We start from the raw sequence: 19,065 nt of genomic DNA, 5'->3' as shown, positions 1-19,065 counted from the left end.
CTTGAAGGAAGGGGAAACGCCCAGGTGTGATAATGAATGGCTTGCAACGCAAACTGAATGCATTTCAAATACACATTTAACGAATACATTATTTCGACGACGTAAGAAACATCTACGAGTAAGCGCCCTTACTCTTGGAAGTCTTGCCGCGCGAGTCACTTGCAGATATGAAAGAATAAAACACCATATTTTGAGATGATGTGAAAATCTGACAGAACTCACGTCGCTCCCAACTCACTAGTTTACTCCACGGGAAACATTTTCCGTGACCGAGTTGCGAATCACAAAATGCGCCAGAAAAGAGGCTAATAATCTCACGACTGTTTGTGAAATGCTTAGCACGGGGAAGGTCATAATAGTATCGGTGTGTATGTAGAGCCACATATCTACCGCAACATGTCTCTGTAAACAATGTTTCTAGACTTCTTGTTCTATGTGTATATGTACGGAAAGCTGAGTATCTGGTGTTACGTGGGAACGTATTTATTCCAGTATTCTAATGGTTTATTTCCTCTGTCTCCCTCTCTCCGTCCATTTCCACCCTCACCATCTCTGTCCATCACTTCGATCCCCTCTCTCAATCCATCTCCTCCACCCCTCACTCTCTATTGATCTCCTGCTGACCCTCTCTCTGCCCATATTCCTCTCACTCTCTCACTGCCCAACTCCTCCTCCTCCTTCTCTCTAATCACCTCCTCCACCCCCACTCTGTGTCCATATCCTCCTCTTTCCTTGCTCTATCCATCTCCTCCTCTCCTCTCCTCGCGTCCATCTCCTACTCATCCCTTTCTATGTCCATTTTCAACGCCACATCTCTCTGTCCCTCTCTTCCTCCTCTTTTCTCTGCCCATCTTCTTCTCCCCCTCTCTCTACCCATCTCCTCCTTCCCCCTCCCTGTCTATCCGCCTCCTCCTCCCGTCTTCTCATGCCACGTTATAGCCCGCACTCCATTGGGAAGCTGGTTGTTCTTACCCTCACAGTATTTCTTTCCAGATCGTAACTAATGTCTTTACTAAATTCGTTCCACGGGTTTAGGATGAGCTTTTCCCCGTGGCCCTGCCCGCGTATACACGCGTCAGATTTATTTTACATATATTCAACATACGTCACACATATTTCTTCACACACGTCATCTGTATCTTTAACGATTTCGCCCTGCACTTTCATTTTCACGCAGATCAAAGTTTACGTCTTATTTCGCGAAATATGTGTTGTACAATAATATAATTTTGCAGGTGCATCTAATGGTATATGTGGCTACTTCCTGCTAAATGTGTTGTGAAAAGAGTTAGTAGTAAAGAAATAATAAATTAAAATGTTATGCATGATGTGGCAGTTTTTCGTGAATCTTAGTGATAACCACTTCATATCTCCTGAACAACGTGTCGTACAGTGATATATTTTTGTAGATGCATTCAGCTACTTGTAAGGATATTGTCAGAAAACTGTGTTGCGAATAGAGGTTTCAGTAAAGAAGTAATAAATTTAGTCATACGTGGTGCGGCAGTTTGTCATGCATCTCACTGTTTATGGCGGAACTAGGTGTCATACAATGACAATTTTGCTGACACATTCAGTACTATATTGAAGCAATATCTGCAAAATGTGTCGCGAACACCGTTAAGTAATAAAGAAGGAGTACATTAAGACATAAATCTTTATACTGAATGTACAACGAAAATGTAGAAAGCGATAAATTTGTTCCCTTTGTTGCAAGTCAGTAACTGCTCTCATTCTGTGTATTGTGTATTGTGCGCTACACTACTTTCTCACTCCCACCAAAACCCCTTTGGAAAGTATACATACCTATGGTATCCCATGCATTAATTCAGGGTATACGCTATCTCCATACCAAATTTCATCCAGATCCAAACATTCGTTTCAGCGTAAGGGTGTAAAACACACACACACACACACACAAACACACAAACACACAGACAGACACACACCATGACAAACTCTCGCATGTATAATATGCATTAGATTACATTAGTGCTCGCTGAATGTTCCTAAATCGCTATATGTAATTTTAAAAAAAATGTATTAAAATGATTTCTTCTTTTCAATGCAGCCTCCTATCCTATTCTCTTGTCACTTCAAAATAAGAAACTTCTTCAAAACTAGACGGCAAGAGATCGGAAAAGACGATAATAATGTGCTGATTATTTCAGTAGCTCTTCCAAACTGAAACTTGATGAACAATGAGAAATGTTATTCATTACGTTTCAACCTCCATTCTACCTTTTTTCTTAACATGACAGTTATCGATATTCCACAGCCTTTGTAATTGGGCATTTTACCATCATATGCAACCAAGACAACTTTAAGACGATGATTGCAAAAAGTTAATTAGTTTCCAAAACTTTAGTAGTTTGCTTTCCAGAAACAAGAGGTCTGAAAATAAACTTCGACACTCTCGTGTCAAATTGTTGTAAGACTGAACAATAAAAGCTTCAGGAGAATCTTGTATCACTGGTTTGGACGCCTGTTCATCTAACAATAAATGAAGTAAATTCCTAATAAAATTAAACAGCTACAATGATATTGAATGACTGAATACAAATGCAGATCTAGTCAGGCCTGCATGTTGCGGTGTTGTGAGTGCACTACGTCGGATCTCTATGCATTCGAACGTGGGCTCCCATGGCGAGCACTTTCGTAAACAAGGGAGATGAAGTGTGGTAATTCGAGAGGCAGCGTATCGTATATTTATAACGATATATATTTTTAACTGTAAACCACATCGTTATATTAACTCCTCTCTCGTACGGTTTGTCACTCGAGTTGGGTGACCATCTCAGTGATGCTTTCGCGTTTACTAGATATATATATAACTGAAGAGAGGAGAAAATATAAGAATGCAGTAAAGGGAACAGTAGGGACGTCAAAAAATGAGGAAGACAGGAAGTGCAAAATGGCTAAGCAGGAATGGTTAGAGGATAAATTTAAGGATGTAGAAGCATGCGTAATTAGGAGCAAGACAGGTGCAGATTATACGAAAATCAAAATCTTTGGAGAGAAGCAGCTGTACGTGCCGAGTCCTTGGCTGTCGCCTCTGCCACAGCCACTATCTATGCATTGAGATAGCTTCGCCATCTCCCTCCGAAAGGAAGCAGAATGCAGTGTGTGGTTGGTGCCTGATGACCCAGTACACGCGCCACACAGCATTGCGCTGCGGGTTGCCGTCCCGTTAGGCGTCTGCAGTGTGACATCCCGTTGCGGTAACCACGGCGCCACGATCGTCGGACACAGCCGGCAGTATCAAGCATTCGCGAAGGCACGTGACGCCGGCTACCTCCTGGTATCCACATGCAGGCCAGCCATTATAGGAGCGCCGTCTGATGCCGAATCCGAAGACGAGACTGAATCCGACTATGAATCCGAGTGACACAGATGAGTCTCCAACACCGGGCACCAGGGCCAGCACTACGCAGTGCTGCCAAAGACTGCGACTGTGACTGGTCCTGATCTTGCAGAGTAAGATATGGTGACAGACTGTGTGCTCTCTCACACCTTCGTCGAACTGTATTCAAAGAGCGACAATTCTTCTCATAGATCTGCTCGATCACTTCCTGTTTTCTGTTTTCTGTCGTTTATGTTTTCTTGTAAAAAAAAAATCTTTCATTGTTAAATGCTGCTTTTTTTTGTTTGCCTGTACCATCTCACAATGGAATACTTTGGTATGAACATCAAGGCGAACAGAAGGGGAAAAACTGAAGAGTGGAAGGAATAGATACAAGAGCTGTACAAGGGAAACGAACTTGAAGAAAATATTATAAAAACGGAAGAGGAGGTAAATGAATTTGCGATCGGAGATATTATACTGCGAGACGAAATTGACAGAGCACTGAAGGATCTAAGTCGGAACAAGATCCCTGAAGTAGACGACATTTCCTCAGAATTATTCATATCCTTGGAAGAGGCAACAGTGTCAAAATTATTCGACCTGGTATGCAGGATATACGAAAGGCTTATTTCAATAGTGGTACAAGTCCATTTTTTTTCATTCTGAGATACAGAGTCCTAAAGTTAAATGAGCGCTGAAAAATTTGCAGTTGAGATACCAGAAATATTCAAGCATATGGCTTATTTCTAGAGATGAACGTTTATTTCTGTTTGTTTGGACAATTAATGTCAGAAGCATTATATACAGAAAAGTGGAGGTAATGCACTTGTACCACTATTGAAATAAGCCCTTCATATGTGACGTGCGAAATATCCTCAGACGTCTAGAAGATCGTAATAATTTCACTTCCAAAAAGGGTAGGAGCTTACAGGGGTGAATATTATCGAATTGCCAATTTAATACGCCATGGTTGCAAAATACTGACACGAATTATTTACAGAAGAATGGAGAAACTGGTGTAGGTCGATCTTGTAAGGAAATCCGAGACAATCCTGACTGATCTTAAAAGATAGCTCATGGAAAGGTAAACCTACATTTACAGCATTTTTGGATTTCATGAGACCTCTTGACAATATTTATTGGATTACACTCTTTGAAATTTTGAAGGAAGTATGGATAAAATAAAGGGAGTGAATATTATCCACAACCTGCACAGAAACTGGTCAGTAGTTACAAGTACTGAAGCGCGTGGAAAGGAAGTAGTAATTGCGAAGAAAGTGAGACAAGCTTGTAGCCTATCCCCAGTGTCATTCAATCTGTACATTAAGCAAGCAGTAAACAAAACGAAGAGAAATTTGGAAAGGAAATTACAGTTCAGGGAGAAGAAAAACTTTGAGGTTTGCCTATGACATTGCAATTCTATCAGAGAGAGCAAAGAGTTTGGAAGATCGGTTGAATGGAAGGGATAGAGTCTTGAAAAGAGGTTATAAGATCAACATCAACAAAAAAAAAAAGACCACAGTAATAGAATGTAGACCAATTAAAACAGGTGACGCTCATACATTATGTAAACGCCCTCTCATTTCCGTCAGTGTTAGGGATATATTTCAGTAGTTCTTTCTTTCATAATAATTTTGAATTAATGTCATTTGAAATAATTAAGTAGAAATTTTAACTAAAAGGAAGTAAAAGGACTAAGAACAAAGCGAACAAAGCTGTAATACCAAAAAATGTTCAAATGTATGTGAAATCTTATGCGACTTAACTGCTAAGGTCACCAGTCCCTAAGCTTAGACACTACTTAACCTAAATTATCCTAAGGACAAACACACACACGCCCATGCCCGAGGGAAGACTCGAACCTCCGCCGGGACCAGCCGCACAGTCCAGAACTGCAGCGCCTAGACCGCTCGGCTAATCCCGAGCAGCAAAGCTGTAATACCATAGTTCGTTTTGGCCTATATATACAACAATCACTGTTAGCTTTTACTATTCCGATTACTGTTCTTATTTCCATCCAGATTCCTGTTCTGTGATTACTTTTATTCTGTCGTTGTAGTTGCTTCTATTGCGTGTCGTGTTAAGGTACTGAAAATATAACAAGTTATTTTAAAAAGTGTAGCGATCATTTTACGGAAGTAAATGCCAAGTCGGCATAATTTTCGTCATCCAAAGACAAGACTTCAGTTTATTTAAAGAGAGAGAAAGGGAGATTATTTACTAATTAGAACTGAAGATTTGTAGTATTTATGGAATTATCAGGTGTAAAGTAAAAGGTGAAATTAACTGCATGTTAGTGTGAATATTTGCAAAAGTTAACAGTATCGATATCGACATTCTAGTGGTAGTATAACATTTCAATACTGCAGTCAGTTAAAATCTCTGGTCAGACGTAAACTGTAAGCTAGCTGAAACATCTTGCTGAAATATTTTGATAACTTGTGGATGAATATTTATTGACCTATCTGCAGGAAAAAAGTTGAAAGGCTATAAACTTTGCAAACTTATATGTAAAAATCAGAATCATTAGTGCAGGCCATATAATTACGTCGATGCAGCCTATTCTGTAGCGTGTGTAGTAAACAGTTCATAAGTATAGCACGCAGTGACTATGAACTATTTAAATTAAATTTAAACGAGCTGTGTCTTCTTGAAGAGAGATATTGGTTCTTAATCTGTGTTCTTATAAGTGACCAGAATATAATAAGTGAATAAAAGGTTCGTCGGCACGTTATTCAAATAAAACAAAATAAGAACTAGCATATTCCGGCAACACAACGTATGATTTACGTCGAAATCTGCACACAGGACGACGCCACAGCCCAAGGGAACCACATATGAAAATATTTACAGTCAAGACCATGGCAAAACAGCACCAATTTCAGTTAGCAAATGAGACACTAAACGTGGTCGAATTAAAACGGGTGAAGAGGATAGAATTAGATTAGGAAATGAGATACTAAAAGTAGTCGATGAGAAATCTGTTGACATCTAACGTAAGTGTAAGTAGTAGGATGTCTTTTTGACAGTGGTTGGATGGAGTGTAGCTTTTTACGGAAATGAAACGCGGACCATAAGCAGTTCAGACAAGAAGAGACAAAAGTTTCTGAAATTTGAAGTTACAGAATAATTCTGAAGGTTTAAGTGGGTAGATGGAGTAGCTAATGAGTAGGTACTGCATCAAATTAGGGGAAAAAGAAACATAGGGCGCTAGTTGACTCAAAAAGAGGGATCGCCTGGTCAGTGGAATCGTCTGGTAATTGAGGGACGTCTGGGGTACAAAATTGTAGAGGGAGACCAAGATGTAGTGCTATAGAAGGATGTCGAAAATTACATAGACTGATATGATAAGGAATCGGCAAAGAAAAGATCATACGCAAATATTGGCAAGGTAAATGGCCGTGTTGATAGGGCATATGTTGACACATCAACGAATATCACCCATTGTAGTGAGGGACATGCAGAGGGTAAAAACTGTGGAGCAAGGCAGTGGCTGGAGTACCTCCAGCAAATAATCGAGGACATTGGGTACAAGTGCTATTCCGAGATGAATGGGTTAACACATGAAAAGAATTCAGCCAGTAAACTAATAATTCCGAAAAAAGTTTTTCATAATATATACAGCGATGAGCCAGAACATTACGACAAATATAAAAGTTTCATCTAGTGTGTGTGTATGTGGAACACCGCGTCTGTGACGAATAAAGGTTTTTAGAAATAACTAAATTCAGCTGTCTTTTGCTGATGGTCCAATTTTTATTACACCATGACCGATTCCGAGGTGCCTAGCGGATCGTTATTAGATGCCAATAACCGTTTGTGGCATCATGGGGGTCATGTGGCTGTGGCAAGAAACAAAAAACGAAACAATTACGCCCTAAGTGTGGTGAGATATCAGAAATTATTAACATTGTAGGACGGACTTAAAGATGTTGCCTACAGTTATTAGCAAGTTATTGTTTAATTGGTAACAAATACAAAATCGTGACTAAAGATAACGTTAAAAAAGTTTGGTTGGAGCAGCGATTTTCTTTGGACATCGCTCGCACTTTCACTTACACATTGACGAAGTAAATGTAATGAAATATTTAAATGAAATTTATTGTCGCACAAGTAATATGTATTAATTATTGGAAAATTAACATGTCCTATTTACAAAGTCTAAAAATGTAAATAGCACATGTTAATTTTGCAATAAGTAATACATGTTACGTTAGCCGAACGGACTAAGACGCTGCAGTCATGGACTGTGTGGCTGATCCCGGCAGAGGTTCGAGTCCTCCTCCCTCGGGTATGGGTGTGTGTGTTTGTCCTTAGGATAATTTAGGTTAAGTAGTGTGTAAACTTAGGGACTGATGACCTTAGCAGTTAAGTCCCATAAGCTTTCACATACATTTGAACAATACATGTCATGCATATTAGTGGTGACAGTATTCATTAAGTTGGGGTGTTAGAGGCCTTTGCTACTAATCGAAGGTACCTTGACCGATGTGGACTACACGAACATTAATGCTGACCAGCTGCATCCCTTCACGTTTGACGTCTTCCCTGACGGCAGTGGTGTCTTCCAGCAGTATTACTGCCTGTGTCTCTAGGCCAGAAAAGTGTTACAGTGGCTAGAGAAGCATGATAGTGCACTCCCGTTGATGTCTTTGTAACCAAATTCACATAGTTTGAACACTATGGAACACGTAAGGGACGCTATCGGTAACATACTAAGGACTGGCTACACCATGTCACGCAGATTCGCTGCTGTATTGCGTTTAAAGCTGTACCAACACGGTGTTAAAAATGCGGTCATAATGTTTTGGCTCCTCAGTGCATTTGAAATTGTGATTGGAAACTGCTCAGGCTTGGCGCCAGCTTGCGGATGCATCGTCCTATATCAAAAGGCGATGTTTTCAGTATGACAAGTTATGATACACTGAACTGACGAGTCGCTGTTTTAACGACTATATACTATATTATGTGTTGTTATTCTTTATAGTATTTTAACACACGAATCTTTTCTGATTATTTCTGCTTGTTTGTTAGCATCAAGGCGAAGAGGAAAAGAAAATAAGCACAAAGCAAAGAACAAAAACCTTTAGAAGTACGCAAATGAAACAACTGCACCAAATGGCCTCGTACGACTTTACTTTTCTCTCCTTTTTTTATTCCACCGGTCTCTACTGTGTGCTTGTTGTAATACTAATTTGTATAGGGGATTTGAACACAGATTCAACGAGGAACTGTTCGCCGCTCTTGAACTGCACTCTGCATAACAGTCAGCATGGGAAAGTCAGTACCTCCCCTCATGCTAGACATCCAGTAGCACGTATGTGTAGAGCAGGTTGCCTGCATCCAGACTGAATGTGCCATGTGAGCGAGTGCAAGCAGCTCAATATGGATGAAAGATTTGTAAGTGACTTGGTTGCTAGTGGTATTACAACCAAACTGTGATGTCAACTGAGTTTAGCCGATTTGAAGATGAGCTTAAGTCTGTGGTTGTTGCTTCCAGTACGGTATTGATGATTTTGTGCCCGGAGAAGCGAGTGAAATTTTAAGCCGTGTAAAAGTATTTCCGTGACAAGAAACACAACTGTGTAAATCACGGTTCACGGGAGGTACATTACCGCGTTTTCTTCAATTTATAAAGGATTTTTTGTAGCATCACACCAGCGCTGTAGATTGGTAATATACCGTCAGCAGCGTGGAAATATGAAATGTGTTATGAGCTCTAAGATAATTGAACAGGCAATTTCTTTGCTTGAAAGTATCTTGAAATAATTATGAAATTGGATGGGAAAGCTGTAGTATAAGCCACATAAGGCACACAAATTTTTAAATAAAATGGCTACGACAGTGGAACTGTATACGTTTCTCAGTAAAGTATTCACAACAGTAACAGATAAAGAAATCAGTTTTCTTCAGTAGTTACCTATAGAGGCGTGACAGAGTACCAGGAAAAAGAAATAAAACATGGAAAGAGCACCATAATTAACGAAGTCTGATAGTCGTTATGAGCTAATGCAGCTCATTTTCTGTATACCCAGGACAAATCTCACGTAAAATGGGAATCATAATTCAAAGAGAAACGGTATGAAACTCGCCGCAAAATTTGCAGAGGGTCAGATGGTGTTTCAAACTAAGAGAAGCCACATGCGTAAGATGTCTTTCAGGAGTGTGTGTCTTCCCGCAAAACAAATTAGGCGTACGTTGACGTATAGTTAGGTCAGATGAAGTCCATAAAAATGATCTATATGCTAAGATATTGTATAGTATTTGAATACGTATCTTAGCAACTAAAACTGGAAAGATGAAGCTCGCCTGAGATATACCACCTAATGTAAAAGTGCAACGCGAAACAGCCATCTACTGATATTACGTAGGATACGATTTTATGTATATGCAGGCAGTCTACTGAAAGAGAGAACAAGCAACTCAGAATTAACAAAAAAAACTGAGGGTAAACATGAAGGTTCAAAAATGGTTCAAATGGCTTTGAGCACTATGGGACTTCACATCTGAGGTCATCAGTCCCGTAGAACTTAGAACTACTTAAACATAACTATCCTAAGGACATCACACACATCCATGCCCGAGGCAGGATTCGAACCTGCGACCGTGGCGGTCGCGCGGTTCCAGACTGAAGCGCCTAGAACCGCTCGGCCGCACCGGCCTGCTAAACATGAAGGATTTCGTAAAAAAACACTGAATTTTATATTTGAAAACTTATGCTATGTTTCGAAATCGATGTCCAAAATTCTAAAAAAATTTTACGTAATTTCTTTGTGTGACGTTTTACGTGAAAAGTCCAATAGCAAAATATGACTGTATACTTTTCCTACTTTAACCAGTATTAATGGAAGAAAAGTGTGCGGAAATTTATTATTCCACAGAGTTCTGCAACAACACACGGAATTCTGACTTTGAGGTCACGTTATTCGCCTTTTTATCTAATTTACGTAAGAAGAACGGTCACCGTATTCGGGAATTTCGCATGTGCGTGACTTCTCACCATAATATGAAAGACGAGTTTGTGTCATGAATAGGATTCAGCAACGCCAGATTAATCCCCATAATGGTTAAACAAAAGTGTACGTCAGTAGGAGCACGTTCAGAGAAGTAGTGACATTAACTGTGTGACATGTATGGGCAATGAAGGACATATTTTAAGTAAATGTCATCAAAAGGAGTATGTAAAACTATGTGTGACTGACTTATCGTCTTACAGATTTTTCATTACTTGTGAGATATCATATTACTGCCATGGATTGCAAGTGGAGGTCAAAATGCAATCTGAATGTAAACTTGTTGAACGAGCATTTCCACGGTTAAATATAGATGACACCTCTATAAACTGCGTAACAAGCACAAATTTTATAAGAACGAATGCTGATTTTCAGCTGGAGTTATGTGAACACGCGAAGACCTTTGCAAACAGAATGTCATCAGCATGTTATGATTTTGAATCCTCTCATCAGTGTGTAATGGTAAATGTCTTTCAGTCACATGCTTTTCACATATTCACTCAGTTCTTAGTTATGGAACGTTTTCCTGAGGAATAAATGCCAAACATACGAACAGTTTCCAAAATACAGAACAAGGCCATAAGGATACTAACCACTGTGAAGATCTGTTCAAAACAATGGTGATTTTAACTGCAGCTTGCGCGTACATTTACCAGTCAGTCATGCACATCGAAAATAACATTAATAATTACTGCACAGGCAGGTCTGTCCATGGCTATAGAATAAGATCTAATCTGACTTGACTTTTACCAAGACAGGATAAACTTAAATCTCAAAACAGCATCTTCTATAAAGGAATAAATTGTCTACGGAGATTAAAAGTATTACTAAGTAGGCAAGAAAAAAAAATCTGTTAGGCAATACAGACCGTAAGTGAAGGAATACATAGAGAGCATAGAGTAGGGTGTAATAAACAGGGTAACGGAAGTAAATGATATTACCGATAATAAAACATCTATCATTTCACATAACCCACTCACACAATATTTTTTCTTCTCAAAGCTAATAAATGTGTAGAACCAATACCTTATGCTCTTTCTGAACTTTACATTCATTATAGAGTGATGGCGCCTCAGATTAACCGGCTAGAAAATAAGAAGTTGCTATATAAAAAGTGGAAACCAGACATCGTCGCTATGGTCCTGATGTCAGATGATAGTGTGTAGTAACACAAAATAAATAACTTGTATAGTCAAACGGCGGAAATTTCATTTAAACGTTATTATATAACTATGGCTCAAAAATATGAAAATATTGTATATGTAAACTGTCAGTCACGTCGGATATTTATTCTGTTGCCAGCTGTCAAAACGATTACATTTTATTTTGGTTGTATCGGCGATTATTTATTTTGCGTATGAATGCAAAAGAGAATCTGTATCTAATTTTGCTACAACAACGAAATACAATGCAGCAAAGTTTTAAAAATGTTAAATACTGATTGAGGTGGGACTGAATATGAATAAAACAAGGGATTACGATCAAAGCAGATCGTAAAGACGTCCAACGCGACGAGCGGCTTGGACGCACCAGCACATCATCAACCGACGACATCGAGGATAAAGTGAATATAATGAAACAGAGAAGTCGCTGGTGATGATGGCACAGGAAATAGTTTATGTACCAAAAATTTGTGTTTGGAGTATGAAAACTGAGACGGAAAGATTTGTTCAAAAATTGTTGAATTTGGTACAAAAACAGAGGTGAAAGCAAGTTGCTTAGGAGTAGCTACATGAAGGCAACAGTGATGCAGAATTACTGAAACGTATGATAAATGGAGGCGAAACATAGTTTTACGGATATGACGTCGAAACTAAGGTTCAGTCGTCCCAATGGAAGCATGCTGGATAACCAACAAGGGGAAATGCTCGACGAGTGTGGTAGGTGTGATGGTTATGATCACTGTTGTCTTGGATTGACGGCAGTTTGTGTGAAGCAGTCTGAAAAAACATTTGGATTTGGGGCGAAACAGTCCATGGCTTTTGCATCACGATAATGCACATGTACACACTTCGTTTCTTGTTAGTGAATTTGTGGCGAGAAACAATACTCTTCAGATTCCATATTCGCCGGACATGTTTTTTCTATTCTCAAAAATAAAGAAAACTTTAAAGGGCCGTCGTTTTACAAGGATAGATGAGATTGCAAATGTATCTTTGAGAGAGCTAAAAGCTGTCCCAACGATCGATTTACAGAAGTGTTCCGGGGATTGAAAAAAGAGCATCGTGTGTATATATAAATAGGAGCCTTAATAGCTATTAAAAGAGATAGCTAAGGAGATAACATTGACGTAGACTAATACATGAACTTGTTTCCCGTCACATTTTGAACATGCCTCGTGTAGTGAATGACGAAGACAAACCTGAAGAAAGACAGATATACAACAAATTCTTGAAAGACAAGTATTCGAAATAAACCCACAGAAGTATTTGGAGACACTTCCGCCGATGAGGCTTTGTTAGAATCGTCACAGTGATGACCTTTTCATTTAGAACACTACTGAGTCAGCATGAGTGGTCATAATGCTGCAGGCACCTGTACCTTTTACAATTCCTATCTCCACATGACGGGTAGTACCGATGACTTTGTGGCGTAAAGGTGAAAAGGTGCATTTTTTTAGTGTTGATTCGATCTTGAAAGTTGCAAATGAAACCAAGTCACTATAGGACACGTAGAGATGTGAGCGGTGTTACGACACACATACTTGAGGCGCTTGTGTACTGTAGGGCACTATTTTGGAGGTCGCGTAACCGCAGCCAAAATTGCACATGGTGAATGTCATCATTTGTTGTTAAAATACTTCTATGAAAACGTCACTATCGGTTTCGCATCAGTAGAGATGCATCTTCAGGTGATCTGTACAAGGAATAAAAAAATTACTGTACTTTTAATAAAAGACGTGTACTACCATAAAGCCTCATATAGCAGTGACAGCTGTGTACTCACATTTTTTTTAAAAAAGTCATGGTGCGGCAAAGTGATTGGTTAGAGCCAAGTTATATCGTTCATCGTCAAGATAAAACCGATGGCACTCTGAAAACGGTTGCCTACGAAAAAACTGACTGTGACAGCGTGGCTCCTGTTAGTGATGGTATGGGTGGAGGTTATACTTAACAGCTGAACTAAGTTAATAATTGGCTCCTTCTACCGACCCCCAGACTCCGATGATATAGTTGCGGAACAGTTCAAAGAAAATTTGTGTCTCGTAACAAATAAATACCCCTCTCATACGGTTATAGTTGGTGGGGACTTCAACCTTCCCTCGATATGTTGGCAAAAATACTTGTTCAAAACCGGTGGTAGGCAGGAAACATCTTCCGAGATTGTCCTAAATGCTTTCTCCGAAAATTATTTCGAGCAGTTAGTCCACGAACCCACGCGAATTGTAAATGGTTGCGAAAACACACTTGACCTCTTAGCCACAAACAATCCAGAGCTGATAGAGAGCATCACGACTGATACAGGGATTAGTGATCACAAGGTCGTTGTAGCTAGGCTCAATACCGTTTCTTCCAAATCCACCAGAAACAGACGCAAAATAATTTTATTTAAAAAAGCGGATAAAGTGTCACTAGAAGCCTTCCTAAGAGACCATCTCCATTCCTTCCGAACTGACTATGCAAATGTAGACGAGATGTGGCTCAAATTCAAAGATATAGTAGCAACAGCAACTGAGAGATTCATACCTCATAAATTGGTAAGAGATGGAACTGATCCCCCGTGGTACACAAAACAGGTCCGAACTCTGTTGCAGAGGCAACGGAAAAAGCATGCGAAGTTCAGAAGACCGTGAAATCCCGAAGATTGGCTAAAATTTACGGACGCGCGAAATTTGACACGGACTTCAATGCGAGATGCCTTTAATAGGTTCGACAACGAAACATTGTCTCTAAATTTGGTAGAAAATCTGAAGAAATTCTGGTCGTATGTAAAGTACACAAGCGGCAAGACGGCAAGACGCAGTCAATACCTTCGCTGCGCAGTGCCGATGGTACTGTTACCGACGACTGTGCCGCTAAAGCGGAGTTATTGAACGCAGTTTTCCGAAATTCCTTCACCAAGGAAGATGAATGGAATATTCCATAATTTGAAACACGAACAGCTGCTAGCATGAGTTTCTTAGAAGTAGATACCTTAGGGGTTGCGAAGCAACTCATACCGCTTGATACGGGCAAGTCTTCAGGTCCAGATTGTATACCGGTTAGGTTCCTTTCAGATTACGCTGATACAATAGCTCCCTACTTAGCACTCATATACAACCGCTCGCTCACCGATAGATCTGTACCTACAGGTTGGAAAATTGCGCAGGTCGCACCTGTGTTTAAGATGGGTAGTAGGAGTAATCCATCTAACTACAGACCTATATCATTGACGTCGGTTTGCAGTAGGGTTTTGGAGCATATACTGTATTCAAACATTATGAATCACCTCGAAGGGAACGATCTATTGATACGTAATCAGCATGGTTTCAGAAAACATCGTTGTTGTACAACACAGCTAGCTCTTTATTCGCAAGAAGTAATGGCCGCTATGGACAGGGGATCTCAAGTTGATTCCGTATTTCTAGATTTCCGGAAAGCTTTTGACACTGTTCCTCGCAAGCGACTTCTAATCAAGCTGCGGGCCAGTTGTGCGACTGGATTTGTGATTTCCTGTCAGGAAGGTCGCAGTTCTTAGTAATAGATGGCAAATCATCGAGTAAAACTGAAGTGATATCAGGTGTTCCCCAGGGAAGCATCCTGGGACCTCTGCTGTTCCTGATCTATATAAATGACCTGGGTGACAATCTGAGCAGTTCTCTTAGGTTGTTCACAGATGATGCTGTAATTTACCATCTAGTAAGGTCATCCGAAGACCAGTATCAGTTGCAAAGCGATTTAGAAAAGATTGCTGTATGGTGTGGCAGGTGGCAGTTGATGCTAAATAACGAAAAGTGTGAGGTGATCCACATGAGTTCCAAAAGAAATCCGTTGGAATTCGATTACTCGATAAATAGTACAATTCTCAAGGCTGTCAATTCAACTAAGTACCTGGGTGTTAAAATTACGAACAACTTCAGTTGGAAAGACCACATAGATAATATTGTGGGGAAGGCGAGCCAAAGGTTGCGTTTCATTGGCAGGACACTTAGAAGATGCAACAAATCCACTAAAGAGACAGCTTACACTACACTAGTTCGTCCTCTGTTAGAATATTGCTGCACGGTGTCGGATCCTTACCAGGTGGGATTGACGGAGGACATCGAAAGGGTGCAAAAAAGGGCAGCTCGTTTTGTATTATCACGTAATAGGGGAGAGAGTGTGGCAGATATGATACGCAAACTGGGATGGAAGTCATTACAGCAAAGACGTGTTTCGTCGCGGCGAGATCTATTTACGAAATTTCAGTCACCAACTTTCTCTTCCGAATGCGAAAATATTTTGTTGAGCCCAACCTACATAAGAGAAATCAGAGCTCGGACAGAAAGGTATAGGTGTTCGTTTTTCCCGCGCGCTGTTCGGGAGTGGAATGGTAGAGAGATAGTATGATTGTGGTTCGACGAACCCTCTGCCAAGCACTTAAATGTGAATTGCAGAGTAGCCATGTAGATGTAGATGTAGATGTAGTGATAGGAAGCCGGATAAACCTGTTTAAATTTCTAGCTCCCGAATAATTACGGGTACTAACTAAAAACTCCACATTAACGTGGCTTAATTTAGACAGAGACTTGAATGTCTTACCATATCACAGACAACAGAGAAGTGTAAACTGTACTGATGGGTGCGAGGTAGCGCTAGCACCGGTCTCAGACCGGACTGATGCTATCTACGTACAGATTATGTGGGCATTGGGATTCTTTTTCTCAAAACGGTTAAAAACTTCAGAATACAAACAGAGTCCTGAAAAAACTCAACTAGTCACATGTGAACTGTGCTGATTATGGCAACGTAGTTTGCTGGAACCCGTCATCACAATAAATGCTTTACAATTTCTATCTCGACTGTTTGAAGTTGTACTTGTGTTTCGACGATAACATGGGTGTTTCGAATGCTACATTACACTACTTTTTAGAACTAGCAAGCGAACAGTGCATCCAAAGTATTTCACGGCACATAAAAAAAGTTCTTTTATGTCCAATTACGACAACTGGGAACAAAATTAAAAAAAAAAAAAAAAAACGAGTCTTGCGAGAACAAGAACCACAACAACGAATTACAGCGTCTTCAGGAATGCATCAGTATGGTTAGGCTGACTATTGTCTACATCGACAATCAAAATTGGATAGCAGTCTTCTGTTGCGCAGCTCAGTCTGTTCATTGAGAGAAATTTCGGGGAACTTTCTTAGTAACCGGTGAATTTCAGCAACCTCTAAAATGTTGAAATACACTTATTTTAATAGTGTAGCACCTGCAAATTCGAATTAAGGTTAGTAATCGAATGGTCTGTTTCATGTAGTGGGTGGGGGGGGCTTAAAGCTGACGTTGAGCCCGAATTGTTACTACGTTCTCTAAAACGGATCCCAAAGCTTCTCCCTGTCTGTCTCACATTTCAGGAATCACAATCGGCACACTTTTTAATAAAATTATGTTAACAGACAGTGCGGATGCTTTTTATTCGCCACAGTGAAAGGTGCTTACCTGGTCCCGGAGACGATCTGCCACGTGCCGTCCCTGGCGCTGAGGTTGGCCGCGGGCGGCGGCAGGCGGGCCTCGAAGCCGGCGGGCACGCCCCCGCGGCCCTGCAGCCGCTCCGCCTCCACCACGACGGCTGCCGCCCCCGCCGCTCCCATCGCCCCTGCGCCCATCGCTGCCGCCCCCGCTCCTAGTCCAGCGGGGAGAGCCTCCGCCGGCGGCGGCACACCGCCCGGACCAGCGAGGATGTGCGCTACCTGCCCGTTGTCCAGGAAGCTGTAGTCCTCAGCCTGCTGGAACACAGCACAACCACAACCACTCCCGTGGCACATCAGGTCTCCAAATCAACACTCTTGCTTAAGCTTATCAGCACTAATTTCTCTCAATCTACATCTAAATCTACATAGACGCTCCGCAATCCACCTTACGGCGCGTGGCTGGAGGTACCAGGTACCACTACTAGTCAGTTCCTTTCCTGTTGCAATAGCAAATGGAACGAGGGAAAAACGACTGCCCATATGCCTCCGTATGAGCCCCAATTTCTCGTATCATATCTCCGTGGACTTCACTTGCAGTGTATGTTGCAGGCAACAAAATCGTTTTGCAGTCAGTTTCAAATGCCGGTTCTCTAAATTTCCTCAATAGCGTTCCTCAAAAGGAAAGTCGCCTTCCCTCCAGGGCTTCCCACTTGATTTCCCGATGTACCTCTATAACACTTAAATGCTGTTCGAAACTACCAGCAACAGACGTAGCAGCCCGCTTCTGAATTACTGCGACGTCTTCCTTTAATCTGACCTGGGTTAATGCTTGCGCAGTACTCAAGAATTGGTCGCACTACCATCTTCTTTACAGATGAACCACACATTCAGAGAATTCTCCCAATAAACCGAAGTCGACAATTCGCTTTTCTTACCATAATCCTCACATGCTCCACCCATTTAATATCGCCTTGCAACCTTACTCTCAGATATTTAAACGACGTGACTGTGTCTAGCAGGACACTACTAATTCTGTATCCCAATATTACGGGTTTGTTTTTCCTAGTCAAGGCACTAACTTGCGTTATTTCTACATTTAGAGTTACTTGTCAGTTATCACACCAACTAGAAATTTTGTGTAAGTCATCTTCTATCCTCCTACAGCCACTCAACTTCGATACCTTACCGTACAATACAGCATCATCATCAAACAACCGCAGACTGCTGCCCACCTTGTCCACCAAACCATTTATGTATATGGAGAATAACAACGGTCCTATCACACTTCCCTGGGGCACTCCTGACGATACCTTTGTCTCTGATAGGCATTTGCCGTCGAGAAGATACTGGGGTCTATTACTTAAGAAGTGTTCGAGCCACTCACATATCTATGAACGTATTCCGTATGCTCGTATCACCTTTAACATGTTGCAGTGGGGCACGGTGTCAGACGCTTTCCTGAAATCTAGAAAATGGGATCTGCCTGTTGCCCTTCATCCATAGTTCAAAATGGCTCTGAGCACTATGGGACTCAACTTCTGAGGTCATTAGTCCTCTAGAACTTAGAACTAGTTAAACCTAACTAACCTAAGGACATCACACACATCCATGCCCGAGGCAGGATTCGAACCTGCGACCGCAGCGGTCTCGCGGTTCCAGACTGCAGCGCCTAGAACCGCACGGGCACTTCGGCCGGCTTCATCCATAGTTATCAGTATATCATGTGTGAAAAGGGCTAGCTGCGTTTCGCACGAGCGATGCTTTCTAAAACCATGCTAATTTGTGGACGTAAGCTTCTCGGTCTCAAGGAAATTTACTATATTACTATGTTCAAGAATCCTGCAGCAAAGCGATGTCAGCTATACTGGTCTGTAATTTTGTAGGTCCGTTCTTTTGCCCTTCTTATACACAGGAGTCACGTGTACCTTTTTCCAGTCGCTTGGGATTTTACACTGGGCGAGAAATTCGCGATAAATGCAGACTAAGGAAGAAGGCAATGCCGTCGAGTACTCTTTGAAAAAACCGAACTGGGGTTCCATCCGTATCTGATAACGTATTTGTTTTCAAATCCTTCAGATGTTTCTCTAGGCCATGGATATTTACTACTATGTCGCACA

At 41.0% G+C, this 19,065-nt stretch overlaps 1 protein-coding gene across 1 annotated transcript in view; it reads right to left on the bottom strand.

Moving 5' to 3' along the window:
* The window catches only part of LOC126235049 (uncharacterized), a 127,421-nt gene extending 110,119 nt beyond the window's left edge, over positions 1 to 17,302 (bottom strand). Inside the window, exons 1-2 of the mRNA XM_049943785.1 lie at positions 17,138 to 17,302; positions 16,977 to 17,077 (exon numbers count right to left, since the gene is read on the bottom strand). Coding sequence (XP_049799742.1) covers positions 16,977 to 17,077; positions 17,138 to 17,302 — 266 coding nt within the window. The remainder of the gene's footprint in view (positions 1 to 16,976; positions 17,078 to 17,137) is intronic.
* Positions 17,303 to 19,065: the final 1,763 nt, after the last annotated feature.

Source organism: Schistocerca nitens, chromosome 2 (assembly GCF_023898315.1).
Source record: "Schistocerca nitens isolate TAMUIC-IGC-003100 chromosome 2, iqSchNite1.1, whole genome shotgun sequence".
Taxonomy (NCBI): Eukaryota; Metazoa; Arthropoda; class Insecta; order Orthoptera; family Acrididae; genus Schistocerca; species Schistocerca nitens.
Note: the sequence above shows the minus strand (reverse complement) of the source record. Positions and strands in the feature narration are given on the sequence as shown.